At 37.0% G+C, this 24,130-nt stretch overlaps 1 protein-coding gene and 1 long non-coding RNA gene across 3 annotated transcripts in view; both read right to left on the reverse strand.

Annotated features, from left to right (window-relative positions):
• Positions 1–24,130, reverse strand: part of iqsec3a (IQ motif and Sec7 domain ArfGEF 3a) — a 129,998-nt gene that overhangs the window by 31,344 nt on the left and 74,524 nt on the right. For both annotated transcript variants that reach the window (XM_085139087.1, XM_085139088.1), the window contains exons 5-6: positions 14,059–14,220; positions 8,130–8,252 (exon numbers count right to left, since the gene is read on the reverse strand). In XM_085139087.1, coding sequence (XP_084995213.1) covers positions 8,130–8,252; positions 14,059–14,220 — 285 coding nt within the window. The remainder of the gene's footprint in view (positions 1–8,129; positions 8,253–14,058; positions 14,221–24,130) is intronic.
• LOC146499533 (uncharacterized) lies at positions 15,540–24,130 on the reverse strand. Its single transcript, XR_014870446.1, has 2 exons — positions 23,603–24,130; positions 15,540–23,547 (listed from the first exon to the last, which is right to left on the reverse strand). It is a non-coding gene; the product is annotated as an uncharacterized LOC146499533 (long non-coding RNA).

Consider the following 24,130-nt stretch of genomic DNA (forward strand, 5'->3'; position numbering starts at 1 on the left):
CGGAATGATTTGTAAATCTCACAAGCACAGAAAATATATCAAATCATTTTATCATTTTACCAGAAACATAAAGTCATTTTGACCTCATAAAAGTTGTTTACCACTGTATAGCATGCCGTCTTTTTTTACAAGAAGGAATTTTCTTTCTTTTATTTGAACAGTTTCTTAACATCTGCAAACTGATGAGATTAGTCCCATTCTTGTATGAAATCGGTGTCCAGATGCTCAACAGGCCTGGGTCATTTTTGGAATATTTTTCATTCCACGATGCTGATATGTAATAGTATGTGGTTTAGTCTTGCTGCAATATGCATTTTCTTTCTTGAAAAAGACAACATCTGGATGGGTACATATGTTACTTCGAAACCTGTATATGTCTTTTAAGCTTGATGGTGCCTTTCCAGATGTGCAAGTTGCCAATTCCATAGACATTAATGCACTGCCATAACCATCAAAGACGGGTTATCTTGGGTTTCACTCCTCCTCTCACTTTGATTTGCCTGACCACAGAACAGTTTTTCACTTTACGTCGGCCTATTTCAAATAAGCTTTATTAGACGGCAGTTTGTTGTGAACTGTGCTCACAGAGAATGATTTCTGGAAGTGTCCCAGTGGTCACTGAGTGATTTCGGTGACAGAAAGATGCAGTGCTGCCCGAGGGCTCAAAGATCACGGGCATCCAAAATCAAGATTCAGTCTTGACTCTTGCACGTAGAAATTTCTCCAGATTTTCTGAATCTACTGATGATCATGATGATCATGATTACTGCAGATGATGAGATATTCAAAGTCATTCCAATTTTATGCTGAGGAACATTATTCTGAAATTGATTTACAATTTGTAGACAAGGTTTTTTGCAGATTGGTGAATTTCTGTCCAACTTTACTTCTGAGAAATTCTGCCCCTCTAATATGCTCTGTATATATCCAATCATGGTATTGATGACTGTTGCTAATTACTTAATTAGTTGCTGAACGTTCCTCCAGCTGTTTCTTTTTAGTATCTCTTACTTTTCCAGCCATTTGTTGCCCTGTCTCAACTGTTTGAAACCTGTTGCTGTCATCAAATTCAAAATTACGTTGTCTTTTTTTCTCAAAATGATACATTTTTTCAAACATTTCACGTTATGTTCTATTATATGGGTTAATGAGACTTGCAAATCACTGCATTCTGTTTTTAGTTACACTTTACACAACATCTCAAGTTTTTTTGAATTGGAGTTTTACTACAATAATGGTTTGAAAAACACCCACCATAATGTGGTAGCTCATGTAGCATCTAAAAATAAATTGTCGAACTGCCATCAGCATTATTCTACAACACAGTTGATAACTGTGTGTGCACAAAGAGTCTGCTAGAAAGGTAGTTAATCCTCCCCTACTTTACCCACATTCTATATAGGTGTGCATGCATGTAGCTTCACGCTTTCTGTGCCAGTTTTGAGTGTGCATTTTAGGGCTCAGTCTCAATGATTACACATGTGCATGTCTAGATATATGTTTGAGTGCCTTAACCCTCTGGATTCCATAAAAATCACTACCCTCTCAGCTTGTTTGTGGCCAAAAATGGCCACCCCTTGTTTACGTTTACAAAATGCTATAAAATTCATATATATTAAGAAAAATTCCCACTTTTTTTTACATGATTTTTTAGATTAGTACCAGTGCTGTTCATGAAAATCAAAATTTCATTCAAATTCATAATTTTAACCCTTTAAATACCAGTTAGATCACATAATCCTAGGAACTCATAAATGGAAAAAATCACAAAACCCCAATTTTTTTCCAAATAAAACATGCCATCTGATTTACTTTCTAACCATGATGGAGGTTAGATGTATAACAATAATTAAAAGTATCAATGACTTTTATACATCTTTGTTTTTTTGTGCAGTGACAGAAAACATAAAAACTTCCTCTCAGCTTGTTTGTGGCCAAAAATGGCCACCCCTTGTTTACGTTTACAAAATGCTATAAAATTCATATATATTAAGAAAAATTCCCACTTTTTTTTACATGATTTTTTAGATTAGTACCAGTGCTGTTCATGAAAATCAAAATTTCATTCAAATTCATAATTTTAACCCTTTAAATACCAGTTAGATCACATAATCCTAGGAACTCATAAATGGAAAAAATCACAAAACCCCAATTTTTTTCCAAATAAAACATGCCATCTGATTTACTTTCTAACCATGATGGAGGTTAGATGTATAACAATAATTAAAAGTATCAATGACTTTTATACATCTTTGTTTTTTTGTGCAGTGACAGAAAAACATAAAAACTTCCTCTCAGCTTGTTTGTGGCCAAAAATGGCCACCCCTTGTTTACGTTTACAAAATGCTATAAAATTCATATATATTAAGAAAAATTCCCACTTTTTTTTACATGATTTTTTAGATTAGTACCAGTGCTGTTCATGAAAATCAAAATTTCATTCAAATTCATAATTTTAACCCTTTAAATACCAGTTAGATCACATAATCCTAGGAACTCATAAATGGAAAAAATCACAAAACCCCAATTTTTTTCCAAATAAAACATGCCATCTGATTTACTTTCTAACCATGATGGAGGTTAGATGTATAACAATAATTAAAAGTATCAATGACTTTTATACATCTTTGTTTTTTTGTGCAGTGACAGAAAAACATAAAAACTTCCTCTCAGCTTGTTTGTGGCCAAAAATGGCCACCCCCTGTTTACATTTACAAAATGCTATAAAATTCATATATATTAAGAAAAATTTCCACTTTTTTTGACATGATTTTTTAGATTAGTACCAGTGCTGTTCATCAAGACCAAAATTTCATTCAAATTCATAATTTTAACCCTTTAAATACCAGTTAGATCACATAATCCTAGGAACTCATAAATGGAAAAAATCGCAAAACCCCAATTTTTTTCCAAATAAAACATGCCATCTGATTTACTTTCTAACCATGATGGAGGTTAGATGTATAACAATAATTAAAAGTATCAATGACTTTTATACATCTTTGTTTTTTTGTGCAGTGACAGAAAAACATAAAAACTTCCAAAAATGGCCACCCCCTGTTTACATTTACAAAATGCTATAAAATTCATATATATTAAGAAAAATTTCCACTTTTTTTGACATGATTTTTTTAGATTAGTATCAGCGCTGTTCATCAAGACCAAAATTTAATTCAAATCCAGACTTTTAACCCTTTAAATCACAGTTAAATTACATAATTTTAATGATTTACAAAGGGATAAAAGCATAAAATCCCCATTTTTTTTCTAAATAATACATGCAAACTGATTTATTTTCTAACCATGATGGAGGTTAGATGCATAGCAATAATTAAAAGTATCAATGAGTTTTATGTATCTTTGGTTTTTTGTGCAGTGACAGAAAAAACAAAAAAAATCCCTCTCATTTTGTTCGTGGCCAAAAATGACCACCCATGTTTACGTTTTCAAAATACTATAAAATTCATATATATTAAAACATTTTTCTACTTTCATTGACTTGATTTTTTAGATTAGTATCAGTGCTGTTCATCAAGACAAAAAATTTAATTCAAATCCAGACTTTTAACCCTTTAAATACCAGTTAAATTACATAATTTTAATGATTTACAAAGGGATAAAGGGATAAAGGGATAAAAGCATAAAATCCCCATTTTTTTTCTAAATAATACATGCAAACTGATTTATTTTCTAACCATGATGGAGGTTAGATGCATAGCAATAATTAAAAGTATCAATGAGTTTTATGTATCTTTGGTTTTTTGTGCAGTGACAGAAAAACAAAAAAAATCCCTCTCATTTGTTCGTGGCCAAAAATGACCACCCATGTTTACGTTTTCAAAATACTATAAAATTCATATATATTAAAACATTTTTCTACTTTCATTGACTTGATTTTTTAAATTAGCACCAGTCCTAGTCATGAAAACCAAAATATAATTAAAATTTAGATATTATACGCTTTGAACTGGGTGTGGTTCCCAATCAGCCAGAGTTCACACCCAGTTTCACACCTTGGCTCAGGCGATTAGAGGATCATCAGGGGGTCCCTTTGTCCCTCTTGGGGGGGGGGGGGACACTCCCACCTTCTTGCCATATTGCCAGAATAAATGGTCTGGAAGCTGTTAGGTTTACTTACAGCAGTAGCAACGTCTGCACCTGCATAAACTCCAGGACACGTTTACAAACAGTGTTTGTTGTTGTTTGCGCTGCAGCTGCAGGTTTGAACTGTGCAAAATGTCCTGTGATTGGGGTTTTTTTTGTTTTTGTTTTTGTTTCTAGAGTTAATATTTTGGGTATGGTCTCTTTTTATGAAAAATACAAGAGTAAAAGTGCTTTTCACATGTGCTTCAAAGCTAAGTTTGACTGGGAACCTCAAAGCTCAATATCCTGCATCCACAGGAATTCACTGCAGCCTATGTAATGTTTGATGCGTCATTATTTATTCCAGTCTATCTTGCAAATACATGTTTGTGCTGCAATGTCATGCACAAACACAAACTATCAGATCCTTAAGACCAAACCTATGTCAAAATTGTTTCATTATATTGGTCCATTGGAGTGTGGTAACCCATCAACCCACCTAGTGGAAACCAAGAATATTACATGAAATTGCTTGCTTGGCAGAAAATGGCCCAAGGATGTCATGTGGTAGAAAAAAATGAAAAACTACAATTTTCATGTGTTGAGTTTAGAATGAAAGCAATTTTACCTAAATTGCATGCTATAGTACTGCCAGTAACAAGGAATCAAAAAAGGTGGTTATAATGGGTTTCAATTGGCCAAAAATGGCCACAATCAGTAAAATGGGAACAATTTGGTGTATAGTGAATATTATTGACATTATTAAGGAGCTGATGTTGAAAAATAAAAAATTTTAATAAAATACACACCTTTGGAAAGTTTCATTCCATTTGCATTAACAGAACAAAAATGGTTGAAAACCGAAAAGTGAAGTGGCCAAAAATGGCCAGGTAGAAACCAGAGGGTTAAATGAAATGTTTTGCGTATTTGTGGCGTCCCGCATACTGTATTTGCTTTAGTGTGATAATCACAGGGCACACAGATGCTCATTCACATCTCGCTGTCTGAAAACCGTGACTTGTCAGCAACCAATAATTACACCCTTGTCTGTGAATCCTAATGTTGCACCATGCAGTGAGAAAAACCTCAATTTATGTCGCTTTCTGAGTATGTTGTTACTCTTCACAGATGGGCATGGAAAAATGACTAAGTAAAAAACGAAAATGAGAGGGTAAAATGACATATGATGCTTCTCGCTGAATGGATTTGTCAGTTTTTGGCAATTTAGCTTTTCTTCCAAATTGCCCTGAATGGTGTAATACATCATCATGCGCTCCTTGGGTGGATTTTAGTGCGAAATTATACAAGATGCATGGTCTTCATCGATGAAGACTGTAATATACAGAGCCGATACATAACATAGTGATTACATAGTGAGTAAATATATACAGATATCACACTGTAACACAGGAAGGAAAACATAAACTGAATATATCTGCAGCATTTGGAGATGATTCATATTTGCTCATTCATTAGTACACTGACGCAGCAGATACTGAGGCTACTGGGTGTTTTTCCACTTTTTCCCCTCGCTGTTTTTCACTGCTGCTTCAAATCCCCTTCACTTACTTTTGAGACTCTCTTTCTGTGTTGTGTGTGCGTGTGTGTGTGTGTGTTTGGAGGCATTTCAAAGCCTGGGAGCAAGGAAAGGCAGGCACAGAGAGGCAGTGGCGGTTATGCAACGTTGGATATTTATAAACCATCCTCCCTCCTTCCTTTTTCTCCCCTTCTTCCCTTCCTTTTCTAGTCTCTGTCTCCTTAGCCCCTCCTCCCTCCTACTCTCTCCTGCTCCTGATAGCACGCAGAGCCAGCCTGATGTCCAAACATTAGCAGTGCCAACCTCCCTGCCCACTGCTTATGACAATGCAGCCATGTTTCTCCCTATTGGGAACCTTGACAATTGTGGCAGGTGGTTGTTACTCAAGAGGGGCGATGGCAAACAGTTAGCATTAACACACAGAGCCACAGCTGCACCGCAAATTGTCACCCTGTCGCAAATTGTGGCCAGAAATTATACACTGCCTCGCTATTCAGATGGAGGAGTGGATTGTCTACATTTTTTAGTTCAGCCACACAGAGGGGAAAGAGTAAAATGTGTTATAATCTTCATGTTCAATTAATGTTCATGTATGGCAATCCAAGACTACTCCGCTTTGTGTGTGCCGGTCTCTTTGCATGCACGAATATCAAAGTTCTCTGACTGAACTGCTATATACTTGTTTTTCTGTCCCCTCTTAACCTTGCTTCTCACCCAAAAAAAAGACAACAAATTCACATCTTTGCTTTTCTGTATGGTACTTTCTTTAAGAATATTTCACGATCAAAACACTTGTAAACTGCATGAACTGCATCTTAAAGCATTACAACAACAACAAGTCTGGCCCTGAAGTAATTTCTTGAGTGATGGTACATAATTTGTTAGTTTTTTTTAAGCTCGTTCTAGTCACACCTAAAGTTACATTTCAGTGGGGGAAAAATGTTGCCAAATGAGGAAAACATAACATTCAAGATGATAAATATTCATATCCTGCTCTTTTGTTGCCTTTATTCTTTCTGCACAACAATGTTTCTGAACATAAATAAATATATTAGCCATACATAGCTAAAGCTCTCTGTTTCTTGCTTGCTTCTTCAGTAAGAATTGGCTGTTCATTCATTCCCCAGTGATTCTTTTCCTTCCTACACCTGTTTAGCCATCGGTTTTTATCTGTATGACCATGAAATCAAACTTCTCGTTGAATTCAGCAGGTTCATTACTAGGTTGTTATCCTGATTTTGTCAACCAGCATTGGTAATAAGTAGCTAATGGACTTTAGTCCAGTTAGCTGGATAATAAACACTGTTTCTAGTTGAATTTTTAATATGAAGGGTGACTTACATTTAAACATGATCAAAAGTTGTGACTGCTACATACATAATTGTTCACCAAAATACTGTGACCGAACCCACATGTAAGAGGCAAAATCATCCAGGAAAGTTAGCAGAAAACGAGTGAAAATGCAGCCAATATCCAAAGAAAGACCTTCAGAAAAATTGCTTAAAAAATTATTAGAGGCAAAATATAAAGAAATACGGGGTGATGGCTCAAGATTTTTCCACAGAACTCTATTCAGCCTGCATGACTTTTTAGAGCTTAAAAGTCAGTTTATTTTCTTTTCTTTCCTTTTTGTTATTTCTTTTTTAGAATACATAAATAAATAAATAGAAAACCTTAAAAATCATTCCAAAAATCCTTCTTTATCATAGAAGAAAAACATGGTTGCATAGTGTAGTAGTCACATTAACTGGACATTTTAAGTTTTGCAGCTTACACTTTTAACTATACTTTTAGTCTTGTACTTTTGCTTTTGGAGATGTTACAAAATAGCATCCTAACTTAAATACATGACTATGGCCAGATACCTGAATGAGGAGAGGTTTAGGGTGCAGTGAATGGAGTTTTAAAGCAAGACAATACAACTTGAGCTATTTCAGTTAATCATGTCATTGTGACATCACTCACACTTCAATTCTTTCAATATCTAGTTAGTATATATTTTCTTTTAAAGAACTGGTGTGTATATATATATATATATATATATATATATATATATATATATATATATATATATGAAATATCAGATTCTTTGATAACATGTCAAGCCTAATTTCCCCAAATTCCCAGACTCTCCTATTACTTAGCCTAGAATTGTGTACTTTGTGGAAGCTGAAGTGACAGTTTCTACTGCTACTTTTAAATTCTGATTCAATTATAAGGAGCTATTGCACAACTACAAATCCATTTTTTGTTTTATTATTCATGCCCTCCTCTATTCCCCTGACCACCAAGACTTATGGATATTGTAGTGTTTACCTTAGTCTGCAATGCCAAGATGATAGATGAGGTATGAAACAAACTTGATAATAATTACATGTAAAACCAGCAGCCGTAACTCTGTGGAAACAGAAGCTGGTGTGCTCCCTATTTAATCAGCATACCGACTGATAAACATTTTCTTAAAAAAAAAAAAAAAACTTATGTGAAAGGCTAGCTGTACTGTAAGTACCTGAAGGCCTCGATGAGACGTTCCACCTTCTGGGCTTCCCCCTGGACACGAATGTGGGCCTGAAACTTCCTCAGCGCTTCGTCCAGCTCCATGCCTGAGAAATCCATCTCATCCACCACACAACTGTGAAGCACAGAGAGGCAGCAATGAGATAAGCAAAGAGCATAGGAGATAGGAAAATATATTACAATTTATAGCCACATTCACTAGAGGTTGAGTAGAGGTTGCCCCTTCACTGGTGGGCTGGATGAACGTGTGGATGAACACCTAAGATAAAGGATGCAAAACTCTCACTCATCTGCTTCCCAGTCACAGCACCACTCTGCTTACTGCAAGTATTAGCCACGCACGGACACCAGGGATAAGACTGGGCCCGGCTATCTTCTCGTGCCACAGCTGCCAAGACACACATTTACACACACATATGCACACACAATGCCTCAGAGCAGAAAATCCTCCTATTACCTGACAACCCAAACTTAATTACTTTAATTAAAAAAGCAAAATATCCTGTCCAATGAGTTCACAGGGAGATAAATACAAGAAGGGCAATTTGAAGGTGAAATGGGGTTTGAAGTGGAAGGTGACTTTGGAAATACCATGGGGCAGGGTTAAAGTTTTCCTAGCCCGATGTTAGGTTGCCTATTGAGGTACAATTATAATTATTTATCCTGCCCATACCAATTCAAGATTAACTAACTAATTAACTCACACTTAGTGGTTGTAGTGTAGTAGTAGTAGTAGGGATTAAATGCTTTAAAGAGAAAAGATAGCGTTGACAGTAAAATCATCAATAAATAAAATAAGTAGCGGGGCCATGACATTATCCTTTGCCTCTGATCTTTTCTACTTGCAGTACTGCGGGAAATAGGGAGATGCACAGACACACTCTACATTATGATGGATTACTGTGAACAAAGGGAGTTAATGAGGTGAGTACTTGACTGTGACACATGCTGCTCCAGCAGAAAAGCATCAGATAGCTGAGTCTTCAGTCCTGCCATACACATACAGTATAACACACAGCACTGCAGAGAACAGCAAATTCTGCTCACACCGACAACATCACTTCAGTTCTTGATGTCCAGGCTTTGGGGAGGCCGATCCACGACTCATAGCGTTCCCCTGTGTGTGCGTGCGTGTAGTTCTTTCTAACCATGTATGCTTTTACTGCAGTGGCAGTGTGTTTGCGATCATTGTCATGCTGGAAAATGAAGCTGTTGCCAATCAAATGTTAACATTTGTTTTGATAAGACCCATAACACCAATAGATTTATAGGTCAGTGTTAAGTGGTTTAACCAACAAAACAGCATTCCTACGGAAAAGGTTGAGTAGAAGAAATGGACTGAAAATGGGTTAAAAAGCAGCTAGTCTACAAAGTAAGACAGTTTTCAGTAAACCTGGAGAACTATTTCTAAAGACTACCTTAAAAATGATAAGTCTGGCTCCTTGAAAGCAACATACAAAGAAACAATTGCACAGTACTGTGCAAAAGCATTACTAACTGGTTTACTGTACATCTCTATTACTACTTACAGCAACACTGCTATCAACTTTATTAATATTAATTCCAATTATTAATTGCAGTAAATCTTGAAATTATTCTGCCAGTCAGCTCATTAGAGCTACTAATAGTGTGTAATGGTGTAGAAATTCAAGCCGTACAAGATAAAGAAAAGTTTCTTCTTCTTGTTGACTAACAAGAGAAGCTAGTTGTTTTAGCAGTGTGTTGCTTCATGCTCCTGTAAAGCACAGAAATAAAGCCCTGGTGTCCTCCCAGGGTGCAACATAACCAACCAAGTATAAATGAACATAAACAGTGAGTGACAGCAAAACTTAAGTGATCTCAGGTGAGAGTCTCCAGGTCAAAAGTGTGTTTGTGTCCCCTTTGGGCATTTGAACAGAGACTTAGCTGGCTGGACTTCAGTAATTACTTTACTGATGAATTTAGGGACTCAGTCGCTAGTTTCAGATCAAATCAAGAGTTAAACTAAAGCAGGGTATGTTTTACTCTTGACAGTTTGGTTTCACTCAGGTAACTTCTTGCTTGTCACATCTAGTTTCAAAAAACCAAGACAAATTTGTTCAGCCTGAAGCCTCACAATGAATCTTGGGTGAAACTTAGCTAAGCCTATCATTTATATACAGTTAATCAGTTGAATGTTAAGCATGATTAAAACATTGTTTCTGTTCCTTTTTCAGCAAATAGAAAGAAGCTGTTACAGCCAGAAAGTTGCTATTCTCTCATATATGATGCACTTTTAAGTTATTTCAGACTGTACACAACTGCATTTCCATGGTTACAATGTTGGTTACATCTTTCCGTCTTTCCTTCTGCTTAAATGTACAGCTAAGCAAATAGACACCAATAGGACACCACAGGTTGGCCTTAAATGGTAACAAATTACCATACATTTGTTTCAAGTATCCTTGGTTGGGTCATTTATGAGCACAAATAGCAGACACGATCATTATCTAACCTTTTATTATCTATCCATCACTGCTCATCTTATGCAAAGTCATGGGCGTTTTTAGATATACCAATGAAACCTAACCTGCATGGTTTTAGAGAGTGCACAGCACAGATTTTTTTCTGACCTTCATTGCTCAATGCTGCATTAATAGAGATAGTGCAATTAATAATTACACTTAACTAACAGACAGGTCAAATTGTGCATATTGTCAACAAATTATAGCACTTAGCTCATAAAAGTTAAGCTCATACTATGAGCCTGGATTGATCGTCTTCTTTATCAACTCGTCGACTGTCAGACCACCCTGATCGCCCTCTTCATGACTCACTTCCTTGCTCCACCACCTCTCTCTCCCTTCTTCCCTGGCTGTCACTCCTTGTTTATGTAATGTCAGACGAGATGCTCTTTAGCCTAAGTACATCAGCCCTCTCCTCCCCTCTTACATCTCTCCCCATACACTCTGGCATAATTACACATCTGCATGGGAAAACACACGCACACATAAAACACAAACACAAACACACACTATCGTTGACTCGCTTGCAGCGCCTTGGAGAGAAGTAGACACATCTGTCTGCAGAACACCACTTAAACTGTACTTTATGTTTACAAAGCTGCGATGGCAGGTATGCATACAAATACATATGAAAATAAAAAGACATAAAAGGCCAGATGGAGCCATATTTTAAGCAGCCAATGAGTAGATGACAGGCTGAAAACAAGATCTCATTTTTCATGCTAAACAAGTGCACCGTGTTATCAGTAAATGAGTCCTTGGGGTGTCCATTTTCTGGCACCCAAATCTATAACCACAAATTGGCTTAATTGTCTTGAGACACTTTAACTATTGTTGTTTATGCACCAAGAAATGTGAAGGGAATGAGACTTAGTTTGCTTTATGAGGAGAGGAGGGAGATACCATAACCACGTATTGATGCAAGGCTAGGTCACATGCACATACAGCCTCCCTGTACTTGAAAAGTCACATGCTTGCAGACACGTGCACACACACACGCACACACACACACGCACACAGACTCACATATCCACACCGACTCATTCAGGCTCAGTAAATCACCATGAGTGATTTTCACATTAGACTGCTATCCCTCACCCGCTCTCCTGTGACTGCACACTTTATCGAAAGTGCTCTCGCACACTTTTCACTCTATCACGGTCCTCTTCAACATCACTTTCACCCCGAGTGTTGCTGTTTGAGTGCTGCAGGGAATATATATATATATATATATATATACCAATATCACCTGCACTGAGAATATATCTGTGGTGTGAATTTGAGCTTGAAGCCTTAAGAGCATATTCCTGTTAATAAAATGTCTTTGAAACCATGACGGTGTCCTTTTGAGGAAATATGGATATTAGATGAGCATGAGCTGGAATGAACAACTTGGTAGAGTGCTATGGAGTGTTTGTCTGACCTTGCAAAGACTAAGCCCGTTCTTGGTTTTGTAACTTGTACAAAAAGGCGGGAGATAAAAAGAAAGATCTTCACAACCTCATTGAGCTGATATGCAAATTTAGACATAATTGGTGAAGCACAGAATTTAACAGAGTAGAGGCAATTAGTGAGATAAAGCAAGGAAGGTGTTGAAAGATGGAAATAACTGAAGACGAGGACGGGAGAGGGATCTTTGTACTTTAAAAGCAAATAAAAGGCAATAAAGTTAATGACCTGGAATTAATCTTGCAGGGGGAAGTGAGTTGTGTGTATGTATGTGTGTCTGTGTGCATATGAAGGAGACATTAGTTCTTGTTCTCTAAACCCCAAAGTTCATGTGTTTGTTTGTTTGTTTTTTTCTTCATTTATCTCATGTATCTATATTTTGTTGCACATAACACTTGTTTTTGAAAAGCATTCGCAACCAAAATGCAAATCCATTCAGCTTCCAAAGGAATTTTAGTGGACTGTGAGGTTCTTGAGAGGTTCTTGAGATGAATATACCTGTACACAAAGACCAAGAAATGTCTACATCAAATATTAACGTCAGATGAAAAGAGTCATTTTTCAGATCTTAAAAACAATCGCATGATGTCTTCTGTAACTCTCGAGGAGCTCTGTCAGGACTGGAAAAGCATCTTCCTGTTATCACAATTATCTGGGCTGAGACTTGATGTTATTGATGCCATACAGCTGGAGTTTCAGGATCCTGCATTTTGAAGTGAACCGCACAGTGGGAACTCAGATATCTAAAGATATCTAAAAGCCTGATTTTGCACTAAAGACGCTGCTGTGGTGCACCATGGGAAGTGGCCACATGAACCTTCCAGATGAGTGATAAACCACCAGGATATCCTGGTATTAGTTTTTGGTTTAATTTCAGCTATCCGATCGAAATCAGATTGATAGTTTTGTATTATTTAAATAGAATCTAATTATTGGGAAAATGTTAAAAGAGCTACTTTTGGTCTCAGCAGCGAGCCATATTTTATCTCACTGACAGCCATTGGAAAGCTGCCAAGTCGGCACCACAGAGATGGAAGGACTCAGTAAACAAACCTGTGCTATGGCCTACATGCAGTGCAAAGACTTTCTGCTGTTAGCAGTTATTATGAAAAGTGGAGACTACACAGAATTAAACTACAGTGATGCTACCTTTACATACACTTTAATGTGTTGCAGCTGACCAGCTAATGAATGCAGCTGTCTTTGCTAGCGACGAAAGCAGTCACAAGGAGGTTTTCTTATTTCACCTAGTGGCCAGTGATCGAATTACACAGTCTCTATGTGCAAACTCCACACAAGGACCCTACCTGAGTTTGAGCCCATGACTCTGGCGCTACTACAAACTACTGTATTATCGGTCCATAGATTTCATAAGGAGTCAGCCAAAATGTTTTCACGTAGCATACAAGTAGCTATGGAGAGGAGTGAGCAAGAAACCAAACCCTCGAGTCAGACGCAGCCTCTCAATATGCCCAACACGTATCAGTACCAAACACACACACACACACACACACACAGATAAAGCAGTGCCTTATCTCCCACACTTCAGTACATCTACCCTATGTCCTGAATGGAAATGGAAGTTTATGAAATCTCAAAAGTAATATTTATGTTATCAGATCGCAGATAAACTGTTCCTTGTTTTTCACTTCTGCTCTATATTAACAACAGTTTTAACATGAATGTGATAAAGATGAGTAAAATGTTATTAAGCCAGGAAAATGTTTCTTTTGCTTCATGTCAACCTCCTTTAATTTCTGTAGTAGTTCTTCCCCTACATGTAAACCTACATTTACGAGCTGAAGAATCAGACAAGAGCTCGTTTTTGAATTTTGGATCTTATAACTTCAATTTGAGCTTATTTCAGATGTGCTTATGACAATGGAAACTATAATGAAATGACCGCAAATGAAAAAGGATAGATTACTGAGAAAAGATCCCCCCAAATGATTTGGGGAATCAATATCTGCAGTCCTGTGGGCTACTCACTCTAGGACATCTCTGTTGAAGGGCTTCTTGCTGTTGCCGAGGAACTCTCCAATCATTTGTCGACTCAGGCCCTTTCGCTGTAGCAGAAAGTGGGCAACACCGATGGGCGTGTCTGGGATGAAGCCTCTTGAGATCAGGAACTGAAGGCCCTTGTCAGGGTTACTGAGACAAAAAGTAAAGGAGAAACATCAGTGAACTAAAGTGAGCTAGTGGTGTGACTTGCATGATGTAGAGTGTAGATATAAACCTTCCAGTGGCCACACTCTACATCTATATTTACAATCACACTGCATAACTCTTGTGCTATCTGTAAGTGAACTCCTTTCACAACAGAAAACAACAACAGCAACCACTGCGTTGCCAACTTACAGCACATGCTAAAAACTGCAAGTCTGGATGAAGATTTGGATCATGTAATAAGGCCAACTTGGTTCTTCTTGCAACAGAAAAGCCTTTTTTCCACCCTGTAGCAGAAAGATAATGGGTGCAGTCACACCATTCTCCAGCTCTGACACACTGCTGTGGAGATAAATCTGGCTATGTGAGACTAGCAGTGGTTTGATGCTGTGCAGCTGCAATATTATGTCTCGAAAAATTGGTGAAATTTATTCAGCCGTGACAGATGATTTTTTCTGTATCATATTGAACCAAAATTAGCAGAATTAAAAAGTCATTTTGTTCAGAATAGTGGTTAGAGACATCGCATATGCCAGTGTGACAGAAATAGGAACAAAAATAGGTAATCCTTTGTTGCAAAAGTTGTAGGAAGTGTTCAACAAGAATGCTATTTTTTGGTTATCTTTTAATTAGTCGAATAATAACTGGGCTAGAATTTATATCCACAATATATACTGTAAGTATTTCTTTGCAAAGATGAGGATTTTGGTCTGACAATCTATAGTTTCTGAGTTCTTACAGTGTACACCTACAGAGTGTTAGTGTAAATAAACATACATAAGGCTGTGTATAGTTACTCCCCTGCTGAATTACAACTTTAATTAACAACTACAACACAACACTCTGCTAAATTTAGAGGATAGAACAAGAATCACAACTGCCGCCTTAGGAAGCAACTTTAAATCCACACATATACACAGATATAAAATATAGCTCTACCGTAGAATTTATTTCACCATGAGAGAAAAAAACCCCTCAAACTTTGACTTTTGCTTACATTTTTCATTCAAATGTGATACAATTTTGATGAATTCATCAGTAAAACCAGACTGGCTATGTTCAAAACGATGCCACTCATTTGTCACTAGCTTTATAGCGGACACACTTTTTTCAGTATTGAAGTATGTTGTATGAAAAGTAAAGTTTTTAGAGCTATTATACACTTTGTGAATGGCCATTAGTTAATGCTAAGAAACTATGAATTGATTCCAAATTCGTTAGATCACATCAGTGAGGCAGTTAGTATCTAACTCGTTGATGTAATTTGTGCTCACTAAATGGTCTTATTTTGTTGTTTTTGTGTGTTGTTAGGTTGAAAAATGAAAACAAGATAAAGCACTCCAAAGAACATACTTTGGAACATTAAAACAGCATGTTAATGAGTCATTTCTGGTGGACAATAAATAATGCTTTTTGTAACAGTGTCACTGGTAATAAAAAAAGGTATCTATCCTAGGTTGCTTACTGTGTACAGCAACTAAAACCTAATTACAAAGCTGTTTCTGCAAATATCAGCAACTTAGTGATTCATAATTTTGGTCAATTTTACAAGTGTCTCCTCCTCAAGGTGGCATTTCTGTAAATTTTGCCTATTCTGTTGGTTTGTTTTTTAAAGCATTTTAGTTTTTAGGAATAATTTTAGATTTACATCTTAAATTTGAGAAGCATTTAGAGTAGATTTCTAAGACGGTCAAGGCTAATCTGAATTGTTTTAAGTTAATTCGGCACTATATACCCACTTCAGCAGCTCAGTTATTTATGCATTCCATGATATTCTCTCATTTTTCATATTGTGTGACAGTTTGGACCCAAGCAGCACCATCTACAATTCAGCCTGTGGTATCCTTATATAACCAATCTTTAAAAATAAGGGATAAAAAAATCTGTTCGGTGACATCACTGTCACATTTTAAATAAATATAATCTACTTAGTTTTAAGAGTTTTTATCATTTGTGCTTTCTTAAATTAGTCTTTAAATGTATAAATAGGATGGCCCCAGAGTGTCTTAATAGATACATCCAGAGACAAGATAGTAATCGTATTACTAGGAGCATGGTGAACAGCAACTGCAAGATATCATATCGCAGATCTACATTTAGTCAGTCAGCTTTTTCCATAAAGGCCTGCCATCTGTGGAACAAACTTCCAACCGAAATCAAATTGATTACAGACATCAGATCCTTTAAATTAAAGTTTGGTTAAAGAGAAATCAGAGATGTAGTCATTTTAACTAATGATTTTTAATTTTATTTTAATTCATTGTCATTGTGATGTAATTTGGTTTTATGAAAATGTATGTTTTATTGTAAAACGTATCTATTTTGATTGTAAGCCCAACAAGGGACAATTGTTGAAAATTAGCTATAGCTATAAACTTATGTGCGTTACATCAGTTTCATGTTTTGTACTTGGATTATGTTAAACTGCACTGTCCCTTTTAAATAAATAAATTCAAATTCAACTTGAATCTGAATAGTGGAATTTAAAAAGCGCACATGCTCAAAGATTTTGCGCCTTTAGCCTTATTTAAACTAGTGTGACTAGTATGCTAGTTTATGGTGGCTAATCTCAAAAAATGTTAACAAGGTTTGCAAAGTTAAATTATAACTGGGTTTAAACAGACATCACTGCAACACTTTGTCAACTCTATGCTCTACATTTCCTCTGATACAGTATAGTTTAGATATAGATTGTATATAAAAAATACTTCTATACTGATAATTCTGTGGTTTTAGCATTGACTTTATATCCAAGTATCATGGGATCAAGTTTATTTATCTTCACTTTATTTTTACACCAGCAGCTGGTTTAATCTTAATACTCTGTTGCTCACATATAGCAGCTGCTACTGGCATGGCCATCTGTTACCAAATAAATACTGAAGTATTTCTTAACAGCACTTGTTGGATCACATGTATACTTTGTATTAGTTGTTGGCTAACATGAATTTTTCTTTAATGTACAGTCATTACATTACAGGATATTATACAAATATAGTCCAAGTTCTAAAATGAATACAACCTCAGAACTCTTGACCTATGATAACACATGATGTGTAATTATCTATTTAATAAAAAGTACTGTAAGCCAAAATGTAGAAGCAGTGTGTGAAAAACAAAGTTTAACTTACGATTCATCAGCTTTTAGAGCCACCTTTAGGAGCAACACCTTTAAAGAAATGTTTTCTGTATGACTTCATTAGGTTCTCAGATCATTGTGGAGAACTTTTGGCCGACTCATTTTACTTCATTGAGATTTGTGGTCATTCATTTATGTAGGGCTCTCTCAAAAATTAGCTCTCATTTCAATCAGGTTGACTTCTGGGCTTTGACTTGGCCATTGCAACACTATGATACTTTTCTTTTTCAGCCATTCTGTTATAGATTTTCTTCTGGGATTTGGATCATTTGATTGGTGCATGATTACATTATGGACAAACATCTTCGCTTCGGTCTCCAGAAGTCTTGAGGTTGGTTAAGATGCAACTTTTGCAAACCCAACAATACTTGTTCAGTCTTTTTTAATTTGTACAGTAATGAACATTAACATTTAACATGCTAACGCCTGTAGAATCTAAGATGAAGCTCTTGGATTTTCTTTGCAGTTTCTTTGAACATTGCAAGGTCTGACCTTGGGGTGATTTGCTAATACATGTGCTCCTGGGGGACTGGTCTTGAATGTTTTCCATTTATGAATAATCTTTCTCATTGCAGACTGATGGACTTCAGATTGTTTGGAAATGGTATTATAGCCCTTTGCAGACAGATGGACAGCAGTAGCTGCTTCTTTAAGATTGCAACATTATGTTAAAACACACCTGAATGCTCCAGACCAGCAAACTTCCAAAACTTCTGCTTTTATAAAGGTGCTCACACTTGCTAATTATCAATTATTAGCATTTGATTAGCAGCACCTATCTTCTTGGTGGCTTAGTTTTTGTTGTATTTGTATTTAACCTGGTAAGGACTATTTTTACATTTTTTTTATTATATCTTGATAGGTAAAATGTTCTTATAATGTGTTTACTCCTTTTCTTAGTTCGCAGTGCTTCATTCTGGTACCTAATGTGTTCAACTGGTGACTGGTGGTAATTCTTTTAAGTCTTTGAAGCATGTAGGTATAAAGTCACCGTTACAGGACGAACACATGGTTACCTCACTATATTGCTCTTTACATATTCCAGAAGAGGCATATAATTCATCAAGCTAACATATGTGAATGAATGCCAGTATCCCTTGGATACAGAGACAAAAACTCATTTGGGACTGTATGTGTTTAATGCATGAGTAGTGCATGGAAACATTTATTTTACTGAGTGATGAGGTGCACTCACATGCTCATGCTTCAGAAAATTGTCGAAATATCTCAGCGGGCCCATGAATCATTGTTTTCAAAAGAGAGTACATCTCCCTGTCCAGCATCCGTTCAGGAGATTCAAGAGCTTTCAGTTGACTACATGGCCAAAGTTATATATGAATACAGGAGTAATATCTTAACTATTTATAACCATATAGCTGCTCCGGGGAGGCTGCTGCATTATGGTCACAGCTGTCCCACTCCAGTCTTCATACAGTGTTTAAACTACAGCCTTTACATAAGAGAGTGTGTACCAGAGCTAATGGGTTTAGTGAGGCAAGGGCAGGACAGAGGGGAGGATAAAGGGCAGAATAGAAAGAGAAGACTGGAAGAGGACCAGACTGAGCAGATGTGCGGGAATGGGAGGGTGAGGACAAAGAGTGAGAGCGATGAGCGCAGACTGGACTGCCTGAAAGCATCTGCTGCAACAGCCTCGGCACACTCTCAGCGTCTCAACCTCTCAGCTGAAGGTGCTGTCTCGCCAAATGGATTTGGCAGATATCACTCATTTGATGTTTGCCCAACAACAGATGGATCCCACATGGCGATTATTACTCGTAATCAGAAAAAGATAGGGGGGGGACTGCAAAATCATGCAGGAAGTGTAAGATTTGGATTAGCAGTGCAGAATAAGCCTGTACACATCAACTTGTCCAAAGAGCAGTTTTATTTAAAAATAAATATTAAAGAATTTTTGCAAGCACTATGCTTTTGGCCAAGGGTTTTGCTGCACAGGTAAACTCATTAAGTTTAGATCGTGAAAGCACTGTTGATTCACTCTTGCTTTTTCATCCTTTCATCATGCTGTGGAGTGTTTTGCAATTTATTTTCTTTTCCAGAATGTTCCCTTATCAAATCTGAGCCTTAAGAGCAAAGATGCTATTTTTTTTTTTTAAGATTATATCGGTCAGTATTTTATTTGAGGATTTTTGCAAGATGGTGCCGGATGTTATTCACAGCTAAGAACAGAAACCGTGTTCTTACAAAGTTTAGGCGTGACAAAAAAAAAAAAACTGCAAAAAAAGAGCAAGAGCACAACATACACACAGCAAATTGACCCACACCCGTGTAAAGCATGGGGAAGGGAAGAGTAAGTGCCAGACAGGACCCAGATGTCATGCTAAAACAACAACTTCTAAATATAGTGCTACATTCCCAGGCGTCTTTCCCCCTTGCCTCCTCAGAGCAGGCATAGTTTTTATTTATTTTTTGTATTTTTTTATTTTTCTTTTGCAACATCTCGGTGTAGTACGACCTCGCCATAAATACACCTCTCCCTTACCACCTTGATACCCTCTTTTATTGGCCCGCTATTTTATTGCTAATGGACAGATGTGCTGTCAAAACTGCGTTTTATGGGCCCTACAAGAGCTTAAGTGTCAGCACTGCATGTTGCCTATTTCTCCAGATGCACAGATTTCTGTTCCATTACTAACCCGTGACAGGTTGATGGCCGGTTAGCACCCCTGTGCATTTCTCTGAGTGGAAACACGATTGTGTGTTGTACCTGTAAACGCTTCAAAACCCCAAATCATTAACATGGACCCACTGTTGCACCAAACTGCTCGTGTCCATCAAACATGCTTTTGCAGAGCTTTTGCAGTCACATGCCTGCTTTTACCGTCCTTAGGTTGGTTGGTTGTTAAAGCACAAGTTTGCTACTTTTTACAACATATACACACAAAGATGACACGTTGTGTTTATTTATCTATTTAAGAGATGGCATTTGATAGCACTTGTTACAAAGCATTTTTTTTGTTCTAATGAAATAGGTTAAAAAAAAGCGGTATGGCCTGTCTTATTCTTTAAATATTGGGAGCAAATGAGGGTAAAAGGTGTTGGGTTCTGTGAGAAATTAAAATTGCTTCCTCTGTTTGACCATCTGGATTTCAGCGTTTGTAATTATATGCTGGGTCATTTAGCACTGAGGGTAGAATGTTAATACAGGAAAGGTTGGTGTATGCCCAAGTAAACAAACAAGACCCCTCCTTGTGGAGTCCTCGTCTACTGATTGGCAGAAACCCTCTTGTGGAATTGCTGTGTTAATTAGCCTTGCTTGATATGTCTGTCTCACATGCTCACTCTTCACATCACTGATAAATCTCACATGTCGCCATTTCTTCAATTTGAAAAGCAGTTACGGGTCTCCATTTTTATGCAAGCTGGGCCTCCTCTGCGGTCTAATCAATACTTTCACTACACCAGAATGTATGCGCGCGGAAAAGTGAAATAAGGACATGTCTAACTGAGCCGTATTAAGCTGAGAAGTCATGCATCCAAAAGAGAAATCTACTCAGGAATCTGTCATTAATGTCACACATCCTCCTGTCTCCTCTTTGCACATTTCCCTGTTGAAGACTTTCTACCAGCTCCCTTGTGTGATGGCAGTGTCCTTGGCACACACTCTCCTCACATAATGGAGTCATTGTCATTCCAGCCACACACAAGGTGGAAACTTTATCAAGTGGTCTTTCTCTCAACCTTTTCCCTGCGCTACCTTTTTGTGTCTCTTTCAGTTCCTCTCTGTTGCTTTTGCACTACATTTCCATCACTCACTTGTCTTGCCTTTTTATTCTAGTATGCACACATACAAACACACGCACGCATGCATGCACGCATGCACGCATGCACACACCAATGTTTGGACTTTCCTCTGTTTAATTTACTTTCTACCCCAACCCTTCTTGCTCCCCTTTCAAAGGTGATGCATAGACCCCCCGCTGCAAGACAAACACAGACCAGTGCACACTCACTGTTTACACTACCCAGTTGGATGCATATTTGTGAGCCTTTTCTGTCTGCATGATCAAGCAATACCTAAAGTTTTAGCCCAAAGCAAACAGCCCTGTTTAAGATGCAAAGGATACAACAGCAAAGGTATTAGAAGAAGGATACGAACTGGTGGAACTAATAAGCCACAAGCCTCTCCCTCCCTTTTTTTTTTTTTTGCTCCTAATTCATCATTCTATCTCTCTCTTTCCTCTCAGCCAATTTATTAAAAGTCAGCTTATCTTTCGAGGTGTTTGATCAAAAGACGATGACTGAAAGGCTACACAAGCTGCGCTCAAAAGTCACAGAGGCTTGTAATCAAACTGGGGGCTGCCATTAAACACTCAGTATCTCAACTGAGCAAACAGATAAATCCTACATCCAGTCTTTTTTCTGCCACTCCACCTGCATGTCAGACTAAAACTATCAAAGCAGACATGTTTGAAAAACTGGATTAAATGTACGTAGCATATCCTACATTCAAAGCCCACCTTTATTGTAACTGGATCTAGCAGGAACACTTTCTACACATAAATAACAGCTTGTTTTATTCACCTGGAATTATATCTATATTGGATTAATCTGCATCATTTATTTGCCAGTGCAGGAAGTGTCAAAGAGGCAATGGGTGGCTGCCATGTTGCATTTTAATGCTAAGAAGACTAAAGGTTGGATTCTTTTTGTCACCTGTTTTTAAAATAATTTCGGCCAAAGTCTTTCCAGACGCTTTCTCGGGTGCTTTAGTTGCTTAATTCAAGGTACCACACATAGATATTAATAGAAAGGATTTTAAAAACATTGGCACTTGCATTAGAAATGTGTTTACACAGAATGTGTTCCGGGTTTCCACTGAATCAAGCAAAATTGTAGCTTAGGAAAAATAGAGGCTTTTAATGTTAATAGTCAGGTGGATTTTCTCATCATAAAAAACGGTCATCAAATTTGGATATATATTGATGTATTAGTTTTAGCAGAAACATAATAAAAAGTTGTAAAACAAAAAAAAACGAAAACAATGATTTAGATGTAGCTATACATCTAAATCATTTTCACAATGTTTTCTTGCTCTCTTTATATTGGAGCAATGTCATCCTAAAAGACACCAGTCAGCATAGAAAAATTTCAAAAATATAACTCACCTCTAAGTAGACTAGCATTACCTCTTGACCCTTTTACTATGAGTGTCAGGTAATTGGGTTTTTCCTTTAATTTGTCACCAATCACAATATTAATGTGTTCACTGGTCTGAGTTTGTCAAATTGGCAAAATGTAAAATGATGTCTGCTGTTAATCAAAAGGTCAAAGATAAAACTAAATAGTATCTAAATACTAAATAGTATTTAAATACTAAATAATATCTAAATACTAAACAGTATCATTTGTAGCATCGTTTTTTGCTTTCTAAATTTTGGATATTTCCCACATTGGTATTCCTTCTGTGCTCACTCTTCACTAAGAGCACAGCTCGTTCCTTCTCTTGTTTTCATCGTCTCATTCCAGCATTGAGTCAAAGTTAATAGGCTTTATTGTGCACATTTATGGCTCTGCAGAGCTTGGCATTATAAGAAAAAAGATAATGTGTGTTTATGAGCTCCAATCTCGCAAATATGTGTGACATGGCCTAACTGGGTGAATATCCTCACAAAATCTCACACCCAAGGGAGAAGAGTGTATTTTCCTTCAGTGCAAGATATTTTGGAAAGCGTGTAGAGCTTCTACAGAAATGGCTGAGGTGGCAGAGAGAAAAATCCAATCCTGCTCAGGCTGAAATGTTAACAAATTTTTCATCCCAATTCCCAAGGTACTGGTTCACACAATGCTGAAGGAACTTTTAATTACATTCGCAACTCGCAGAAGAATGACTAATGAGAATTTTAGGCTTTGTGGATCGCTGCCATTATTTTGGGGGATTCATCCTTCATGCATTCCAACTAACTGTTACCCAGCAACTCAATCAGCGGTTGAGCTGAGCTTGCTACATGAATCCAGTTCATTTATTAGAATATGTGGGGTGTTTAGGCCCTTTAGGGTATGCTCTGGGTGAAAGGCTAATAGGGCATATGGTAAATTTCTCCATTTATTAATGCCTTCCAAGTCTGCTGTTGGGTACTTAGCACAATTAGCTTTAACTTAAATTCTTCATATGTAAACTCTGTTTATGATTAAATGTTTCAGTAATTAATTTACTGGTGGTTGGATGTCACCAAGCACACATCTCCAGGATTCATTGTTTTGTTTTACTTAATACATAAACACAAGTGCATTCCCCATGCACTGCACTGTTACCTTGGTAACATTTTTCTTTCTATCTATCACTGCCATATAACCACCTTGCCCCTGTCTGCAGGGCATTTTGGGAACTTTTTAGCTTGTTTTGATTTTGTCACTCTTCACTAGACAGCGAGGGGAACTGGATTCAGAATGAGAGAAAAGGTGCAACACTCCAGACATAAATAAGCTTTCAGAGCACATTTTGTTTTCTTTTCTTTTTTTTCTTCTTCCGCTGACTTTATGAAGGCATGCAGGAAAATACAACAGAAGTTGCAAATGTGGTTGCAGTATGAATACCAGAGTGTTAATATTGGCAATAACTTTAGTGTAAAAACTTGAGCAGATCTGAAAAGAACTATATTACTATGATGTAACTTCAACACCCAACAGTTCACTAATTCAAAAGCTATAAATTATACTGAGATTTCATCAACAAACCGGCAGCTGATTGTAATTTCTGTTACCATAGAACCACAAGCACTAATGAAGGAATCTGCT

The sequence above is a fragment of the Neolamprologus multifasciatus genome, chromosome 17 (genome assembly GCF_963576455.1).
Source record: "Neolamprologus multifasciatus chromosome 17, fNeoMul1.2, whole genome shotgun sequence".
In the NCBI taxonomy this organism is placed as follows: Eukaryota; Metazoa; Chordata; class Actinopteri; order Cichliformes; family Cichlidae; genus Neolamprologus; species Neolamprologus multifasciatus.